Source organism: Ochotona princeps, chromosome 18 (genome assembly GCF_030435755.1).
Source record: "Ochotona princeps isolate mOchPri1 chromosome 18, mOchPri1.hap1, whole genome shotgun sequence".
NCBI lineage: Eukaryota > Metazoa > Chordata > Mammalia > Lagomorpha > Ochotonidae > Ochotona > Ochotona princeps.
In genome coordinates, this window is record NC_080849.1 from 13,273,502 (window position 1) to 13,292,455 (window position 18,954).

Genomic DNA, 18,954 nt, shown 5'->3' on the forward strand with positions numbered 1-18,954 from the left:
ACCAAAATCAACAGTAATTACAGATTCTGACTGTGCAATCCTCCCGTGTGTCTACCTAAAGCATGGAGGTGATACATAAACATCCTCCCAAGGAAATCAGTTTTCCAGAGGGTTTCCAATGTAAATAATTAAAAGCAACTGCAAAAAAAAAAAAAAAAAAAAAAAAAAAAACCCGACCCAAAACTCAAAAGAACACCGAGAGGGGCTAAGTCCATTTTCCGTTCTGGGTCAGTAGGGAGAGAAAGAGGAGGGAAGCAGTGAAATCACCCAACGTCGGGTCCGTCACCCCAAGACGCGGCTTCGCACACCAGGGGTCCAACAAGCTAAAGACACATGTGGGGCAAAAGGCAGGAGCAGGCCACTCAAAGGCAGGAGCCCCGCTGACCACAGCAGCCGCCCACTGTGCAGGTGGAACTGACCATGCTTAGGCACAGTCAGCTCATATGCTCTTCCACCAAGCCATGTGGTGTGGCAAGCAAGGCCTTCTTTCACTGAGGGCCTAGTCCTCTCCCAAGCCTGTCCCAAGAGTGACCTTGGATGAGCCTCACCCCATGGAGAATGGTGGAACAGCCCCGACGCCCCGTGGTACTCACATCAAGCTCGGCCGGTGCCACTGAGTGGTGCGGTTGTTGTGGTTGACGTAGTATGTCCGGCCCAAGTTGTCCACTTTCTCCTCCCAGCCAGGGGGCAGCGGTGGGGGTGGCAGTTCCTCCTGATGCTGCGAAGCTGAATCATTGGAGTCGACCACTTCCCACCCATGCTGTGGGAGAAAAGTCATACGGGGATGAGGAGGTCGCTTCCCGAGCTGTGCACAGCAGACAGGCATAGTATGTGCTGGGCATCCACCTGCCTAACTCCACTGCGCATAAGCAAGGGCTCTACATGCCTCATCTGAATAAAGGTCAGGTAAGTGCCCCATCATCTAGTCCTAAAATTCTACCAAATCTTCTGATTCTCAGACACTTAACTGGTGCCTGCCAATGTGACTCTGGTAAGGAGCCCATCAGCTTGAGATACATGTTCTGAGGAGGCACCACACCTTTTCCTCTGTGTTAAAGGCCACCTGGGCTGTGCTAAGCCATGGCCGTGAGGCTGTACTTGTCGTCTTCCACCACCTCTACAAAGCGAGGGGTAAGGAGAGATGAACCAGACTGTACAGGTATTTCCAGCCCTCACAGGAGGCGCAGGGCTCTGTGTGTGCCCAAGGAGGTGGAGCCACCATGGCAGGGAACACGACCATGGGAATGAGCAGGTGAATGGGGCCTCTACACACACTGCAGGGGACCCGAGTGAAGGTTAACATTTCTGTGATGTGTACTTCAGGTTCTTTTCTCAAATCCCTTAGTAAAGTCACTGACAAGTGAAGTCACTTGTTGTTTACTGCAGTTGCAAAACAAGCACAATGTAAGATCACTTCTGGGGTTTGATACACAAATCTGCAGAGGTGCCTCAGGAACTGTCAATAGTCAAGGCTATCTACCACCCTCTTCGTGCTGAGATCAGGGCTCACAAACCCAGAACCTTGTGGCTCTGCATAGCGGAGGGGACAGGGAATCTGTGCACGCCTCAAGACCCACACATCACATCTAAGTCACAGATACAACCAGGCATGCAAATAAGCCCTGGAGAGGCCTAGCTGGAAAGACACTGCAGAACAATGCCAGGATCTAGCTGTCTGGACAGCATCCTCAGGCTGTGAGCCAAGAAGTTGCCGTGGGATGCACAGTACCATGGGGTACAGGTGCGTGAGTCAGAAGGACCAAAATGACATTGCCTCTGGAGAGCTTGCTCCAAAATGGCTTTTCCAGTGCCTGCCATCCCAGGGTAGGAGATGTGCCTAATAACAGACCTGGAAGATTCTCTACATCACTGCACCCACACTGCAGCAATCACCAGCACTACAGGGAGTGGACAGAGCTGAGAAGGCATGTTCATGGGGCAGCGAGGACTACAACAGGACACGCCTTCCTCACTTGCCAGCGACTTGGGTTTTGTTGACAAACATGAACTGTGCCTTTCCTATCAAAATAATCTTGCATGAAAGGTCCTGTGCGGTTGCATTTGAACTTCATCGCTACTTAATTTTTTTCAGGGAGAAAGCCTCAAATCAAAAACACCAACAGGACCCTGGTGGGGGAAAGGATAGATGGATGGACAGATAGAGACCGCCAGCGCCCATGTACCTCCATGTCGTCCCTGGGCTCGCTGTTCTCCTCATCCTGGCCCCCGTTTTTGGGCATGTAGGCCATTTTCAGCCGCAGGAACCCCTTCACACGGGATTTGTGACTGCAGAGTGAGAAAAAGCTGGTCAGCAGGGAGGAGGAAGCGATGGGGCTCCCTGGCTTGGGTGTGCTCAGAGTTCTGGGGTCTCCCTGTGGGTAACCAGCAATTTGAATGCAGGGTGGGCGTCACATACCCCCACACCTTACCTCCTCGGCCTGAGCAGGAAGTCCTTAAATGTATATGGTCGTTCCATGGTTGGGTCTTCCGTCTATGGGAAAAAAAATCAGTGAGTTTAATGCTCAAGATCATTTTGTTTTTTACACTCCCCAGCTGGATGGCAGGGCATACATTTTCACATCTCATTTTAAAGACTTAGGCATTTGTTAAAAGGCAGAGTTCCAGAGACGGAGAGGAGCTCTGTCTGCAAATGGCTGAGCATGAAGCCCATTCAGGCCTCCCCTGTCGGGTGGGTCAGGGTTTAAGTACTCAGGTCATCTGCTGTTGCTTTTCCAGGGGCATTTGCAGGGAGTTGGACTGAAAGTGGAGCAGCCAGAACTTGTAGGAGTGCTCTTATACATGGCAGCACTGCAGGTAATGGCTTTCCCTATGATGCTGTAAAACAGACCCCTGTCCTGGCTTCTTAGAATGTGGAGCCACTGCCTCCAGTGGGGCCTTATCCATGCAAGATCCACTAGAGGTCACTGTCCACATCGGGGTTAGAAGTTAACCCCAGCGGAGGACCAATGAGAGGGGATTATGGCAGCCAATGGGGAGGGTTCATTCTTAACTGTATGTATGGGCTAGGCCTCACAGAGCAGATTAGCTTTGGAATCAGTGATTGCTGGTGTCTTGTTGTCTCATAACTCCCAACATGCAATTAGCAGCAGTTCATCTGTGCAGCAGACTCTGTTTTTCCCACCAGAGCATCATGTCATCACAAGAACCCGCTCTCCACTCAGAGACAGCCCTGGGAAGCACCATACATCAGCTTTCTGAGTGGCTGCTTCGCAAGTCTAGGGGCGTTAACGAATATTCCCTCATAAAAAGCAATCAGTATTCATGTTGCATGTGCAAAGCTGGCTGGCCTAACAAAGCAGAAATTGGAAAAATAAATGTTCCTAATAATTTTTAAATACTTGACATAATAAGACTGCAAAAAACCAACCTCTTCAAGTAAACACAATTTCAAATACTCACTTCCATAGCAAGACAGACAAACCATAGTGTACAGTTAACTGTTTCAGGTGGGTGTAAATGCATTCATTGACGTTACCTGTTCATGGCATTCCTAAATTCCCAATGGCTTCCTGTTTTTAGAATAAAATGAAAATTCTTTCCTATTGTCACACAAAGTTAAATATGACCTGGCTTTTAGTTACCGTTTGACATCATTATATAAACTACTCTCTGTCCGTTCTCCAGCCATTTTGGTTTCGTTTGCCATAGGTGGCAATCATGTGTCACGCTATTGCACAGTTCAGGCCCAAGCCTGGCAGCTGCCCCTGATGGATGGCTTTCATTCCATTTTGCCCTTGAGTTCTATGATCCCAGGTCACATACTCTGGGCTGCCAGCCCTGCCAGCCCTGCCAATCACCTGTCTCCTGCTTTACCGTCTCCTCATCCTGTTCAATTACTTACTGATGAGGCTATCATCCTTTGCCTTCTGGAACGTAAGCCCGCAGGATCACAGATTGTAATCTGCATTGATGGCGCCAAGAACCAGCAGCCCTCATAGGTAGCGGATTAATGAACGTGAATTACTGCAAAACTCAAGGCCCTGCAGACTCTCCATTACTGAAGTCATTTATACTTGCCAGACTGTTCTTGTTATGCCAACAAAACAGACAGACATTTGGGAATTATTTTCTATTAAAAAATGAATCACAATGGAAATTTCATTAATGAAGAATACCACTTCTATCATGCCTTCCTTATTGCTTGTACTCAATCAACAAATGATTTTAATAAAAGCAACATCACACGGAGCCTGCCCTCAGCGTCACAGCTATGTGGGAGAGGCCATCACAGCAAGGGCTGCTGGAACCTGATGTGTAGAGGTCACAGGCATAACATGTGGTCAGAGGAAGACATGGCTGAATGTGTGGCCCAGCACAAGGTGAATGCAAGGTCCCGACAGGTAGAGAAATGCAGGCAAGGATGACAGTTCAAGCACAGAAACAGCATAGAGTCTTCAGGGTCCTCAGGAGTAGCAGAGACCATGGGGTGGTGCAAGACATATTGCTCATGCCCATGATCGGCAAAACCCATACTGGCATGTCTCCTGTGACTCCTACCAGTCCAGTGGCAGGCAATTAAAGGCAGGGCATTCCAAGCTAGTCCTGCACAGCAACCTAGCCCGAGCAAGACAAAGACCTTGGAGATCAAACAAGATTTTTTCTGGCCTTTAGCCCAGCTTTCAACATGTTCATGTTCCCTAGGTGGAGGCTCCCTAGAAAGCCTGGAGGGTGCTTGTTCCTGGTGGGATGTCATCCCAAGCAAACTGCTGGCCAAAATGTCCCAGGGATGATCATTCAAAAAAAAAAAAAAATCTTCAAATACCCAGCACTCTCATCTCAGAGAACAGCTACTTGTGGTGCAAGTCACTAGGACAGACTGAAAGCAATGACACTGAAAGCACACAGAAAGAGAGGGCCTCTCAGAGCTGCACACTCAAAACCCAGATGCAGCTACCCAAAGCACCAGAGCCATGCGTGCAGTGTCCCCCATATTCTGGATTGCACTGGCCACCCATGGATGCTGGGGGTGCATGGGTCAGTCCATCACCACTTCTGACCTGCTCACCCAGTCACTTCCTCTGAGCTGCTGGTCTAGTCACCTCCTCTATGGGCTCCAGTCTCCATGCCCGAAAAACCCCTGGAGTGGAGAAATGTTTCCAATGTCCCTCCATGCTTCAGGAAACTGAATTCTGCACATGAGGAACTATGCCTCTGCCTCCACCCATTAACACAAGAATGCTGACCACCTGCAATTAACTTCAAGTATACTCAGGGCATCCAGCACCACCATACTGAAAATGCCTCACCTCCAGGAAGCTAAAATTTAAAATTCAGTCATAACTGTCTTCTAGCAGCATTGTGGAAGACACCAGCATTGTTAACATCACTCTCTCTCTGCTGCAGGGTTCTGGCTATGCTTGCAGAGAGCTCTTGTAGCTGGGCAGGGAGAATCACAGGGCAGGGGAGACCCAATTAATCAAAGGAGAGGTGAGAATAACTTTAGAGGTTTTATAGGCAAACACCTGCCAGGAACTGCATTTATTGTTCAGACAAGACTTAAGCTACTTTATCCTTAAACGATTAGTAGACACACATCACCAAATATAGCGAGAACTTATAGGCAACAATGCACTGAGTTTAACAAATAGGAAAATAATTTAAAAAAGAAAAATAAAGCCAAACCCAGTACAGTTGCAGCTGGGGCTATTCTTCGTGACCCAACAGAAACAGAAGCAGAGGGGCAAACTAAAGTAGGCAGTCAGCTTGCTGTGTTGCAGGCTGGCACAGGTTCTGCTCCTATAACGCTGCAGACTCACTTGGCCACCTCTGTGGCAGAGCTGGATGGAAACCTGGTTATCATCTGCACAGAGGCAGACACCTCCTTTTACAAGGAGAACAATGGAAAGGAAGACTAACTCGGTCAAGGTTACTCAGCAACTCTTCCAGACAGAGGTCAACAATTCCCAACAAAGGGACTCCTTTCTTTTAAAGCTTAACTTTGAAGACTATCACTTCTTTCTTTTCTTTTTCTTTAATGAAAAACATTTTAATCTTTAAAATTTCTGAACATCTTTTTTAGAAAAATGAATTTCTTAAAAATTGTATTGGAGATACAGAGACAGAGCTCTCATCCATGGTTCTCTCTCCAGTGCCTACCTACCAGTGCTACCTGGGTGGCTGAAGGCAGGAACCCAGAAGCCCACTTGGGTCTCCCATATGGATGGTCCAGAGCCAACTATACTTGACCCATCACTGCTCCCTTCCAGGGTCTGCATGGGCAGGAAGCAGGAAGCAGGAGCCTGGGCATTGTGACTCAGGCATCTCCATGGCTAAGCTGAAAACTTGCCCCACGGAGACTTCTTAGGACGAGAAGTGTATTTTCTTCATTCTCTGTCCTGTCCAGGACTTGCTGTGCTTCTTCCTGGATCTCTCCTCCCTCAATTCACTCCTCATTTCAAAAGTAAAACAGAAATTAAACCGGGGAGGTTAGCAGCAACTTGGGAAGAGGCGTGATGAACAGAGGCCCCGAGCATCCTAGGACTCCTTGGGTCTGATTTCTCTTCCTTTTTGTCTCTCCAAATAAAAGCAGATGAGAGTCCTAGGGTGATGCTCTGTATCTGGAAGCATCTGCTGAGTATTGCATGCTGAGGAGCTCCCGATCGCAGCAAGGGGGAGGAGTCCATGTCTTCCTCCTTATCGCCTTCCCTATTGCCTGTGTTGGATACAGAGCAACAGCTCAGCTGGCCACTGTAGTCTGTTACTGAGGAGTGAACTCTGTATTAAGCAGAACACCAGCTTCTTATACCCTGCTCTGCCCCATCTCTCTGTGCCCAGCGCCTCCTCCTTCAGCTTTCTGCCCTGGCAGAGGACCAATGTGAACTCAACACAATGACCCAGAAGAACACTTGATGAATCCAGGTGTCCAGCACTTGGCAGTAGGCTGTGGAGAGCAGGTGGCCCAGGCCGGCAAGGCCACAGCACTTGCAATACTGCATGCCTATGTAGAGGTCAGCAGCCTGCAGAACCCGCCATTTAAGGTGGCCTTCTCTGGTCAGAGTGTTTATGGCTACAAATGGGACAGTCGAGGAGAGCTAAGTCTGAGTAGCTGAGAGCTGCGTTTTACATGCAGAAATGAGTGTCTGTCCACTCTCAAGGGCAACAATAGGCCTCTCTGGGACTTCAACAGAGAAAGGTTATTGAACAAACATTAATTACAAAGGCCCTAACATTTCTTTTTTAAATACACACACACAGAACACACAACAGAATATTATTAAAACTAGTTTCCTAGCACCCATGAGAGCTGACACTTAGTTCCAAGGTCCTGGCTCTTGTCCATCAAGTTCCTGATTTATATATGAGCTTCATTCAGTGTGGGCAACTTCTGAAAAGCAGAACAGAAGTAGAGATTTTTTTTCCTCTACCTGCAGCACTAGCATCCCATACAGGCAATGGTTCATGTCCTGGTTGCTCTACTTCTTACCCAGATCCCTGCCCAAGGTCTGGGAAATCAGTGGAAGATGGTTTGAGGCCTAGAGCCCCTCTACCAGCATGGAAGACCCAGGATAAGCTCCTGGATCCTGCTCCAGCTGTTACAGCCATCTTGGGGAGTGATTCAGTGGTTGGAAAATCTCTCCGCCTCTCCTTCTCTCTGTTAAAATAGTGCAAATAAAAATAAACACATTCTTAAAAAAATCAAAGGTTCATAACATCTTGCATAACAAGATAATGCCAGGCTCCTTGTTTATGTCACCAGTGAGAAAAAAAATTATTTTTGGACCCGATGTGATAGACTAGTGGCTAAAGTTCTCACTTTGCATGAGCCAGGATCCCATTAGGGCACCGGCTCATATCCCCGATGCTCTACTTCCCTTCTAGCTCCCTGCTTGTGACCCAGGAAAACAGTGGAGGATGGTCCAAAGCCTTGGGACCCTGCACCCACTTGGGGAGACCCAGAAGAAACTCCTGGCTGCCGGCTTTAGATCAGAGCTCAGCTCCAGCCATTGTGGCCACTTGGGGAGAGAACCAGCAGAGGGAAGATTTTTCTATTTCTCTTTCTGCAAATCTGCAAATTGCCTCTCCAATACAAATAAAAAAATCTCTAAAAAGGCAATATTTTGGTAATACAAGATACAGATCTAAAGTATAGTGACAAAAATTATATCTGTATATCTGGATTTCTGTGATTTCAAATTTCAGATAAATTTTCTATTATAGCAACATGATTTTTGTAGTCTAATATTTATACCTTTTAAAGATATATTTATTTATTTGAAAGAGAGACAGACAAGAGGAAGGACAGAGAATGTCTTTCACCCATTGGTTCACTCTGCAAATGCTACAATGGCTGAGCCTGGTTTGGGCCATGCCTGGGGCATCTGCATCTCCCACATGGCTGACAGGGACCCAAGTACTTGGGACTTCTGCTGTCCTCTCAGTTGTACCAGCAGGGAGATGGACCAGAAGCAGAGCAGCCATGACTTGAAATGGCACTCTGATATGGGATGCTAGCATTGCGGGTGGTGGCACCAACTCCACATTCTTTGTATATTGAATATATGAAATTATAAAGAAGCACCCCAGGTAAATGACAAATTAGCAGGTGACCATAATGGAGTGGGAGCCCTCTCAACCATCATTCCCTGTAATGCCCAAAATTTATTATCCAAGGAAAAGGGAACTGAGACTCAAACATCTCTGACCTAAGAAAGGGACATTGGCTAGGTTCTTAGATCACATGTGGCATCCTAAATTTAAATCACAATTCATGGAAACAGAATAAAATGGCAAGTCCAGCTTCTTAGACACACAAGTCACATTTCAAATGTGTCACTGTGACATGTGACTACTGCACTGAGTGGCACAGGCTGTACAAGGCAGGAAGGCGCTTCCCTGGCTCAACCACAAAGATTAGAATCCTGCTCTTTGATAAAGGTTTGTTGAAGGCATGGTCTTGTATCAGCTAAGGTGCCTGGTGTGCTGGCAACTGCCACAGATCCAATCAGATTCCTTCAGCTTTCCCAGGGCCAGGCAGGGCTCGCAAGGGGAGCTTCACCATTGTCCTCCCTCAAGGCTCTGACTGCTGGGGTACCATCTGATCAAAACTGAGGGTTCTGACGCACACTGATTCCACAGGCCATTCACAATCCACCTGTAGAATGGCCTATGTCTGTCAAGAAAAGAGAATCTACTACTCACTCCACAAAACACAGATGAAGGCTAACATTCATGTGATATACACTTGTGTGTGCTCATTCAAGTCAGACTGGCCCAGCAATTTCCCACAAGTATCCTGCTCACGGGAGCAGATGATCACACACAACGGCAGCTCAACTGCTACTTGTCACATCTGTGCAGAAGCTGCTCCGTAGGTCCTATCACCATACAGAGAATAAAGGATGTAGTTTTAGTTTTCTCTTTTGCTTTCTCTGTGGTTTCTACGGGAAAAATCAATTATAGGGGGCTTTCATTGTGGAATAGTGGACAAAGCTGTTGCCTGTGATGCCAGCATCCTGCTTGGTCACCAGTTTGTGTTCCAGCTGCTACACTTCCCATCCAGCTTCCCACTAATGGCCTAAGGAAAGCAGCCACAGATGATCCGTGTGTTTGGGCTCCTGGCATCCACATGGAGGACCCAGACGAAGCTTTTGGCTTCTGGCTTCAGCGTGGCCCAGTGCTGGCTATTGTGGCCATCTGGGGAGTAAACCAGCGAACAGAAGACGTTTTTCTTTGTCTCCTCTCTCATTGTGACTCTTCAATACACACAAATCAATCTAAGGGAAAAAATAGGTTTTAGGCATGGGACTAGGGCGCTCCAATGTAAGCTAACCACTGGGCATCTGCAGGACAAGGAGGAGCTGCTACTCAGCTGAGTCAGTTCATGGTGAAGGGCTCAGCCCTTTCTAGCGTTCACTCTGTCTCCCTCTTGAACCTGCTGCTCTCTAGCCCAGACTCCAGCCGCAGCACCCCACTCTTCACTGTAAGTTCACTGGCGCCAGCTCCAAGGCTGAACTACTGCTAGTTCTGACTTGGTCTCTGAAGAAGGGAGAATTCTTCCATTCTCTGAAAGTCCTGTTCAACCTTTCCCATCAGTGTCCCCTCCATCATTCAAACAAGTAAGGGCTTCTTGGAGTAAACTGTTGCAAAATTTCACTCTTGCCCCTCACTTCTATGTGTCAGTGACTCCCCTTGGCCAAGATGTGGTGTTTATACTAGGGAAAGGCAGGCTTGGGGCCATGCTTGAAGGACAGGCCAGCCAGGTGACCATGTCTGAATGAGAGAGAAAATGACAGCTATAGCCTGATTGTGTGATCAGAAAGCAGACTGAAGATGAAGGACCCATGGCATCTTCCCTGTCCCCAGCAGAGGCATCTGCTTCTCCAGGTGATCTGAGAACAACACTTCTGATGGCTAGACTGTTCATCACGGAGAAGCCCCACACAGGTACCCTCCGGAGGTAATATGGGGCTTTATGGTTTCATCCACAAACAAACAAGAATGTCTTAACCTCCCACCTCTTGGAAGGTAACGTATTTGAGATCATCCTTAACAGCTCCCCCTCTACCCCACTGTAAGCGAGAACAAAGTGTCTGATGTCACTTTCATTAACAACACATCTTCAAGACTTCCTTGGTGAGATGTACTCTTTCTTAGCAGGTAGCATAGGATAACAGCCACAGTTTCAGAGCCATGGGCACTCATACCAGATGGCTCAAATCACTTTATGGACTATTCATGCTTCTTGCATTTTATAAAACATTTTATAAAAACCAAAAGCCCTCACATGGCAGACACATCTGACTTCATTCTTGCAATTGCCACCTACATCCCTTCATCCTGCCCAGGGAAACAAGGCCAGGAGATAGTGGAACCATTTAGAAAATTAAAGCTGTACTTGGCTGTGATATTCCTTGCCCAGGGTTTTCCATCCTGCCCTCACCTTCTACCCACACTGCCTTACGTTGTGGGTGACACTCCTAGTCCCAGTGACCAGTCAGCAGCCTTAGCGGCTTGGCTTAGCTCCCAGGAGCAGGAGAAATGGCAGTTTCCTCACACATTTGTTGCCTGAAGCCAGGCTGGTACGTCTAGCGGACAAGTTCCCTTGGAACAGCTGTGCCTTTTCTGTTTCCATTAAGACTGAGAAAGGTAGAAACAAAAATCCGGGGTGTGACAGTTCACAATGAGCTATCCAAGCATGTGCACTTGAGGGCAGAGAACATCTGATTAAACTACAGGTTGGGTCTGGATACACAGATCGCAAGTGACAGGAAGAGAGGCAAGACAACAGATGGACGCTTTCCAAGGTAAGGCATGGCAGAGAAGAGCAGGGTCAGTGACCATGACAAAATGCTTGGATGATTCAGACACTCAGATGGAAGTCACCCACCAACCTGTGAGAGAACTTCCCAGAGAAAAGCACTCTTCATTTCAGCCTCTTTACTGGGCTGATGAAGAACCACTTGGCAGGCACACCTACTGTTTACTCAGGTACCACACCCACAGCAGGCCACCCAGCACACCCATGTCCTTACCGGAAGGTGACTCAGAGGTACGTCCACCTGGCCCAGGAAGTCGTCTCGGGTCTGTTAAGAAGAGAACAAAGAGTTAATTTTGCCACTACTCTTTAAGGGCCAGCATCTTTTAAGAATACTACATTCCAGAGAAAGACTATGGTCCATGATCTGATGCTGGATACAGCAGAGAGGGGCGAAGGCAGGAGGCCAAGGGGAAGTGCAGGGCTCATGCACTGGTCCTCAGCTGTGTAAGACCCTGGCTGGTGTCCACTCCCAAACAGGACAGGGAATCATCTGCTAGAGTTGAGAGTTTGTGTCCAGCCAGCAGGATATATACAGAACCACTGAGGGGTGCAAGCTGAGCTAGGTCCACTTTAAAGAAAAGAGGGGACAGAGATGCTGGAAACATTTTACCAGTACTTGCTGATCAAGTGCTGTAACTCCAGAGGTCCCTGAGGGCTGTGAATCTAAGGAGGTTTATTGATACATCTTATAAACAGCAAGTGTTAAACAAAGCCTTTCACTCCAATGGACACATTGCTGCAGAACCCTCATTCTGGGATACTCTGTGCCCCTCCTTTCCTCCATCACACAGTCACATCTTCTTGGCTTTAAAAGGATTCACATGAAAGTCACTGGGAGACACACACATAAGTTGCGTCTTAACACTCAGCAAGTTGCCTGGGAAGCCATAGCTCAGAACACTGACCACAGGATGTTCCATAGGCCACTCTTACAACATGTCCTGTCTACACAATAGTTGCAACACAATTAAAAAAAAGTATTCATATAAAAGGAACAAATTTCATCTATTTCAAATGCACAGTTTTAAGCACACGATGGTATTTCTACTCCAGTTTCCCTCCCTCTTACTTTCTTTTCTTTTTTTACAATGATATACTTCTTTTCCCCAATGGTATATTCTCAACTTGCTTTATAATCATAAGTTTAACTCTTCAGTAAATAAAGAATTCAGTCAGTAGTTAGTAGAAAAATCACTGCTCTTCAAATGTATAGACAGGCTATAAAATCAAATTTCAAGTCATTCTGATTCATGCCTTGGGACACCTAAACTTCAGTCACAGTCACTAAGATATGGCATCAACCAAAATGTCCATCAGTTGGCAACTGGATAAAGAAATTGTGTGTATACATGATGAACTCAGCTGTAAGGAAGGACGAAATCTGTCTTTTGCAACAAAATGGATGCAGCTGGAAGCCATTATACATAGTGAAATAAGTTCCCAAAAGACAAACATCATATGTTCTCCCTGACTTGTGTGGTAACTAAAATAAAATGTAATAATAAGATAGAATAAAATTTAAAAAATAAAATAAGGAGTGCAAAAAATGACTTCAGCCACTCTCATGTAAGACATGTAGCTGTTTCCACTACATTTCAAGTGCCTAGGAGCTGGAAAGCTCTCTGGTTTGAACAGATGTGTCTCATAGTTAGCTCATGGGAAAGCTAAGAAACCAAACGCAGACCTCTTTATTCACTCAGAATCCAGGTCAATGCTCAAACCAACAGTTTCCTAATTTATAAAAACAACTATAAACCTAGCCATGTACAGAAAACCAGCTGCTAAACCAAAACAAGATCGACCAACATGGTTTGTTCCCAGTCTGAGCAAGTCCCATTTAGGTAACCACTGGGTTAACTAGAGGGCCACCTGTCCCCTCTACACAGCACATGAAGAGATTAATGACAAACTAGTCACCACTGGCAGGGAGTGTGTCAGCCATAAAACCAGGCCTACCCATCCAATCAGCATGTCAGTTCTTTTATCTACTCACCTATTTCTGCTGCCACTCAACCTGCAGACCCCTTCCCTAGCATGATGAGGCTATCACAGGCAGGTGCCTGTGTCCCTTTGAGCACTGACTCAGAGCCACACCACTTCCCAGGACGCACATCTGTGACCGTCATGTAAGGAGACAATTGGGAGCTTGCACCTTCTCCAGCTAGGGGATGCTGTGGATGTCAGGCAACTGTGCCATCCCTCCAAATTGGAATTTTGTTGAGTACTAACCATCAATCATGCATGGCCCCACACTCTCTTCTTCTTCTGTGAGAGAAAGGGGCACAGGCACCAATCATGAAGAGGAGACAATCTTACTCAAAGCTGTTTCATAACATGAGCTCTTTGCAAGGCTGCTCATGAATCACTAACCTACTCTCCTGTTACCAACAACCTGCAAAACACCCATGTGCCTGTGTTGAGTCACTAGGGAGATGCTAGCATTCAAAGTCGAAAGGGGCCACACCGGCTCAGACCCCAACAGAGAGGTGCCCAACACCACTGGGGGAGGTCTCCTTCCCACAGTGCTTGCCTGGGCCAGGCAGGGCTAGGGCTGTGGCAACTTCAGCTGCAGCAGGCACAGTTATGCTGCTACTTTCACAGATGGGCAACTTAGGCCTCACGTGACCTGTGTGAGGTTGCCAGCTGGCCAGTGTGGTGCAAGGCCTGCTCCTGATGTGCTTCATCTTCGGCAGGGGCAGGGAGGGGGGCTGGGGTCAACTCCAGGCTTCCCTTGGGCTTCACTGGTGGGGTTGATGGCAGCGCAGTCAGGCTGGCAGACTTACAGAGCAAATCTGTCGCCTTCAATCTTGCCTTCTGCCTCAACTGCAGCTCTCCCAAATGAAACAGTGCCCTGCGTACACTTCATTTGTACTGTAACAGGGTTTCTCATCACACACACGTTAATTACAACAGCCAAAGACAAAAAGAAATTTCACCAACTGAGAGAATAAAGGATTTTACTGGTTTATATCAAGATGGAAACAGAAAAATAAATGATTTCTTAACAATAGCAGTCAACTACACAGCAAGTGGTCCAAACAACCTAGCTTACCCTGTGCCTCACTCACCTACGGAAGGTGAAGCTGGCTAAGTGATTTAGGTTGCAAACATCCTAGCTCTCCTGGCTTGCCCTGTTCCCTGAACCCCTTGTCTCCTGGTTGAAGGACATCACCCTGTGACAGTCAGGATAGTACCTGCTAAGAGCCCTAGGGAGATGATGCCACCATAACATCCATAGGTCGACACTACCCTGGTGTGACATCAGGGCTATAAGAATACATTAGTTAAACCAATGTTGAATAATAATCTCTATTGCAAAATAATTCCTACTAAGCATTGTGCTAACTTAAAAAGTCTGTAAAAATCAAAATAATTTAAATTTACACTGTGAATCCTGGCGTTTCTTATGGCTATTTTAAGTGATTAAATGCTGACAAATTTTAACCTCCATCACCTGCCACATTGTTTCCAGGCTGAGAATATGCAGGTTACTAACAACATAAATGTTCCCTTCTGATGAGCCATTAGACACTCTTCCAACAAAATGACAAAACGCTCACTAGCCCCTAACACATTGTGTATTGGATGAAACAAAAATCCTTATTCTATTATTGGAAAAGCGAAATGAACACACAGATCAAACCCAGACTCCCTTAGAGCTCACTTGCCAGACGCTATTCAACTACCACTCTTGTCCCTCTTTTAAAAATAACAATTCTTTTTAAAATAACAACAAAAAATGGGGACAAGTGCGCACTGTGTTCATGAGCACCATGTTCATGCAGCAGTAAGCTGCTACCACATGCCAATGCCACCAGGACCTGAAGCTCAGAGACCACTGCAGCAGCACCAGTGTATCCCTTTCCGCTCCTGGGCTCTCCTGCAGCTCCCTGCGAGCCCAGGGTCAGGATGTGAGGCTCAGCTACTCTTTCCAGAAATATCCATGCCTCAAACCATACATGTCTGTTGAACAGATTACTCCAATCATTATCATTATTCTTTTAAATCTGAAAGGCAAAGAGACCTTTTCCATCTACTGGTTCAGTCCCCAAATACCCACAAGAGCTGCAGCTGGATCAGACCTACTCCAGGAGCCTTGAGTGAGCACATCATGAAATGGGCACTTCTAAGACAATTACCTTTTAGGATTTTTAATGTAAGGGAAGCACACAGAACACACAGCGGAAGCTGGAGTAATAAGTTACGTAAAGGAGAGAGTGTGATTAGATGTTGTGTATCACAAGTCAAGGTCAACATCACAACTCTCCCTAACCCAAGGCCAGAAGAACCAGCTCACTTATCCCAGCAAACTGCACAGCATGACTTCTGCACGCTCTTTCTCCTCTCGCACCAGGACTCAGCACACATGTGGGGTAGGGTGAGGGTCACTTATATTTTTAGGCTGATTTTGGAAGCATGCATTCTGAAGTACTTCAGTAACAGATGTCATGCTCAATTTCAAATATGGCATTTAAATCAAATGCTAAAAATACAGCAACTCCACTAACAGTTTACTGTCAAGGCATTCACCTGCAAGGCAGGATGAATTCAGCCCTGACTCTGTTCTGTTCCCCAGGAAAGCAAGATGCCAGTCTTGTCATCACAGACAAAAGGAAGGAAGACTATTCCTGCTTCTCCTTCCACGTGTCAGGCACCTCAGCCTCCACACTGAAGAAACGGAGAGTGGGCTTGGCCTTCGCCCACACCATGTGTTGCATAACACAGTGGTTCACTTCCTGGGGTGCCTCTGTGACTTTCAAGGCAAATGGCTTTAAAATACATCACTGAAATCAACTTAATCAAGTAACAGTCACGTAGCATTCCATTAAAGATAAAGAAACAGGTGCAATGATGAACCCTCTATGAATCCATGTTCTCTTAACCAAAATTCAACTCACATGCATGCAAACACCACTCTTCCCCCACCAAAGAAAAACCATTCAGATACTCTTTTATTTTAAAAACATATGTATATTACATGTATGGTTGTTCATACTAACAGATCTCTGATGTTCAGGTTTTAGAGGTTTGGAATGGACTCTAGCATTCACCAAATCAGTGCAAGTTGTGTCTGACATTGGGTGCTTATTTACAGCAACAAGCAAGGGTTCCATCCTCCCACCCCCAACACCACAGCAGGTGTAGGACTTTTCCAGGTCTCAGCACAATCACATAGGGAAGGCAGGCTGAACTCAAATGTGCTGGCTGTCTCTTTGGTTAGGAAGGTTTTTCTGTTTGTTTTTAAGGGTTGCTTTTTCAAAAGCAGAAGGCATAGAGAGGCGCAGAGAGCAAGGCAGCGCCATGCTAGGGAGAACTGAACAGCCCAGACCTGTGCACACTGGGCTGGGAACAGAACCCCTCCAGGATGGGCTCTCAAAGGCGGTCCCAGCTGGGGCTCCAGCAGTGGGGTAGCCTCTGGGTGGATGGAGGCAGGCGACTCAAGTACTTTCCAGTCCTCTCTCTCACTGCACATGAAAGCCTAATGCAGACATGGGATCCACAGACTCATGGGAACAACATTCTCTGGAGAAACAAATGATACCAAGAATTTAGAATCCAGTAAACTTGAGGGGTGTGGAAGCTAGGCAAGAACTCAGGGCATGGGACACACACACCATGAGCAGAACCACTGGGCTGAGCACCTTCAGCCGTGGACAGATCCTTTTTCTCATGGCACATCTTGCCTGAGGACTCCTAGCTGCTCCGTGGGAGTCAGGGAGGAGCACAGCTCTGGGGCAGGACAGCTAGCGGGAAGTGGCCAAATCTACCACAGACCAAAGTCAGGGACAGCTTTACAACTTCTAGCCAGTTGTGAAGCGAGCAGGTCTGTCGGATGGATGGGTGGGCAGGGAGCAAGCAGATGGTGAGCTGCAAAGTACCGCAGGCAGTGGGCACAAGGCCAGCATTACCCAGAAGGCTGGCTGGCAGCAGGGCTGGGTCTCCAGGCCCTATGTGCCCTGTTTTCAAGTGGGGCAAGAGAAGCTGTGTGAGGGTGTCACATGGGGAGGGCCCTGTGCAGGGGCGCAGGGGGCTGAGCACAGGGAGGAGGCTCAGCCCTCAGCCAATTGTCAGCCAACACACAATAACCCTAGGCAGGATTGTGATTGTTCTGGTGCCTCCTTGCAAAAGGGATGCTATATTTGCTGAATAAAAATGAAAAGCTTAACATCACCTACTTAAAAACAAACATTCCCATCTGTCCTGGAAAGCAAACTGCCCGAAGACTGAACTTTCAAGTTAATTTAAAAGGAAAATGTGCCATTGAGTTCACATTAGGACCTAACATTGTTTAATTTTGTACTTCTGGTTTGATGGTACCATTTGTTCCCATTTCTTAGGATTTCAGGATAATTTTCTCAAGGTAAGTGTCTCATTTCTTCTCTGCAAGAGTTTTACAATCAAATTTCCTGCAAGCAATTTGAATAATGGATTAAGTGTATAAAAGGGGGGAGAGAATTTGAGATCCTGTACTCTCTCTCTGCATTTAGGTATCAAATAATTAATCCTAATAGTGTGAAAAAAATTCATTAGAGACATGCTGAGCAACTAAATGCATGGCAAGGAGCAATGTGCATGATGAGCAAGTGAGCCTAGGTACATCGCAGCTTCAGTGCCACACTCGTACCCGGCTCCACTCCCACTTAGCTGTGGGTACAGGCTTTCTGTGATGCAGTTCCAAGCCTTGTAAACTGGCGTGTTCAGAGCCTGAAAGGCCAGCATCCATGGACTGTGGGGTAACGTACAAGTGGCATGGTTCTGTTCCTGGATCTCCAAGAGCCAATGCACTTCACTGGACAGTCACTGAGGACTCTGAACGCAGGTCACACTCCTTTACACAGGTGGCAGGCACCAGTGCCGTGGCCTCCAGGCATGTGCCAGTGTGCTGAGTGCCTCCATGGTCTCCTGTGAGCACTGCGTGCACTCTGCTGACCTCACATCAGCTCCAGGAGTCCTATGGGGAGAAGCTCAGGACCATGCAGCCCACACTCTCGCAGCATTGTGGGGGGCCTGGAACTTCAGGGAACAGGTGGAAGGGAAAGCACTCACAGGTGCCCTGCCCACACTGAACATCTGGGTGTCTGTTATGCTGTGGTCCCAGTTTCACATCCCCTCTTGGTCATACCTGCCACACTGACAAAACCAAGGACCATCATCATCATCTTTTTTTTTTTTAAGATTTATTTTTCTATTGGAAAGGCAGATTTACTGAAAGGAGATATATAAAGATCGTTCATCTGCTGGTTCACTCCCCAAGTGACCGCAACAGCTGGAGCTGAGCTGATGCTAAGCAAAGAGTTTCTTCCAGGTCTCGCACATAGGTGAAGGGTCCCAAGGTTTTGAGCTATCATCTACTGTTTTCTCAGGTCACAAGTAGGGAGCCGGAAGGGAAATGGAGCAGCCGGGACACAAACTGGCCCATATGGATCCTGGTGTATTTAAAGCGAGCACTTTAGCAACTAGGCTATCACACTGGGCCCAGGAAAACCATCTTAACATCATTTATCAAGTGAACACTTTCGCATTATGCATATCTTTGTTCATCTCTCTATTAGCTGAAAGATTTGTTTACTTTGACAGAGTTAGGGAGGAACAGGCAGATTCAAAGAGAAAGGTCTCCCACCCCACATGGTCACAGCCTAGGCTGAAGCCATGAGCTTCATCTGGATCTCCCACAT

General features: G+C 47.0%; 1 protein-coding gene across 13 annotated transcripts in view; it reads right to left on the minus strand.

Annotated features, from left to right (window-relative positions):
• Positions 1 to 18,954, minus strand: part of NEDD4L (NEDD4 like E3 ubiquitin protein ligase) — a 290,593-nt gene that overhangs the window by 52,730 nt on the left and 218,909 nt on the right. For all 13 annotated transcript variants that reach the window (XM_004579467.2, XM_058676799.1, XM_058676800.1 and 10 more), the window contains 4 exons: positions 11,493 to 11,543; positions 2,430 to 2,491; positions 2,184 to 2,286; positions 594 to 760 (listed from right to left, as the gene is read on the minus strand). In XM_004579467.2, the coding sequence (XP_004579524.1) occupies positions 594 to 760; positions 2,184 to 2,286; positions 2,430 to 2,491; positions 11,493 to 11,543 (383 nt within the window). The remainder of the gene's footprint in view (positions 1 to 593; positions 761 to 2,183; positions 2,287 to 2,429; positions 2,492 to 11,492; positions 11,544 to 18,954) is intronic.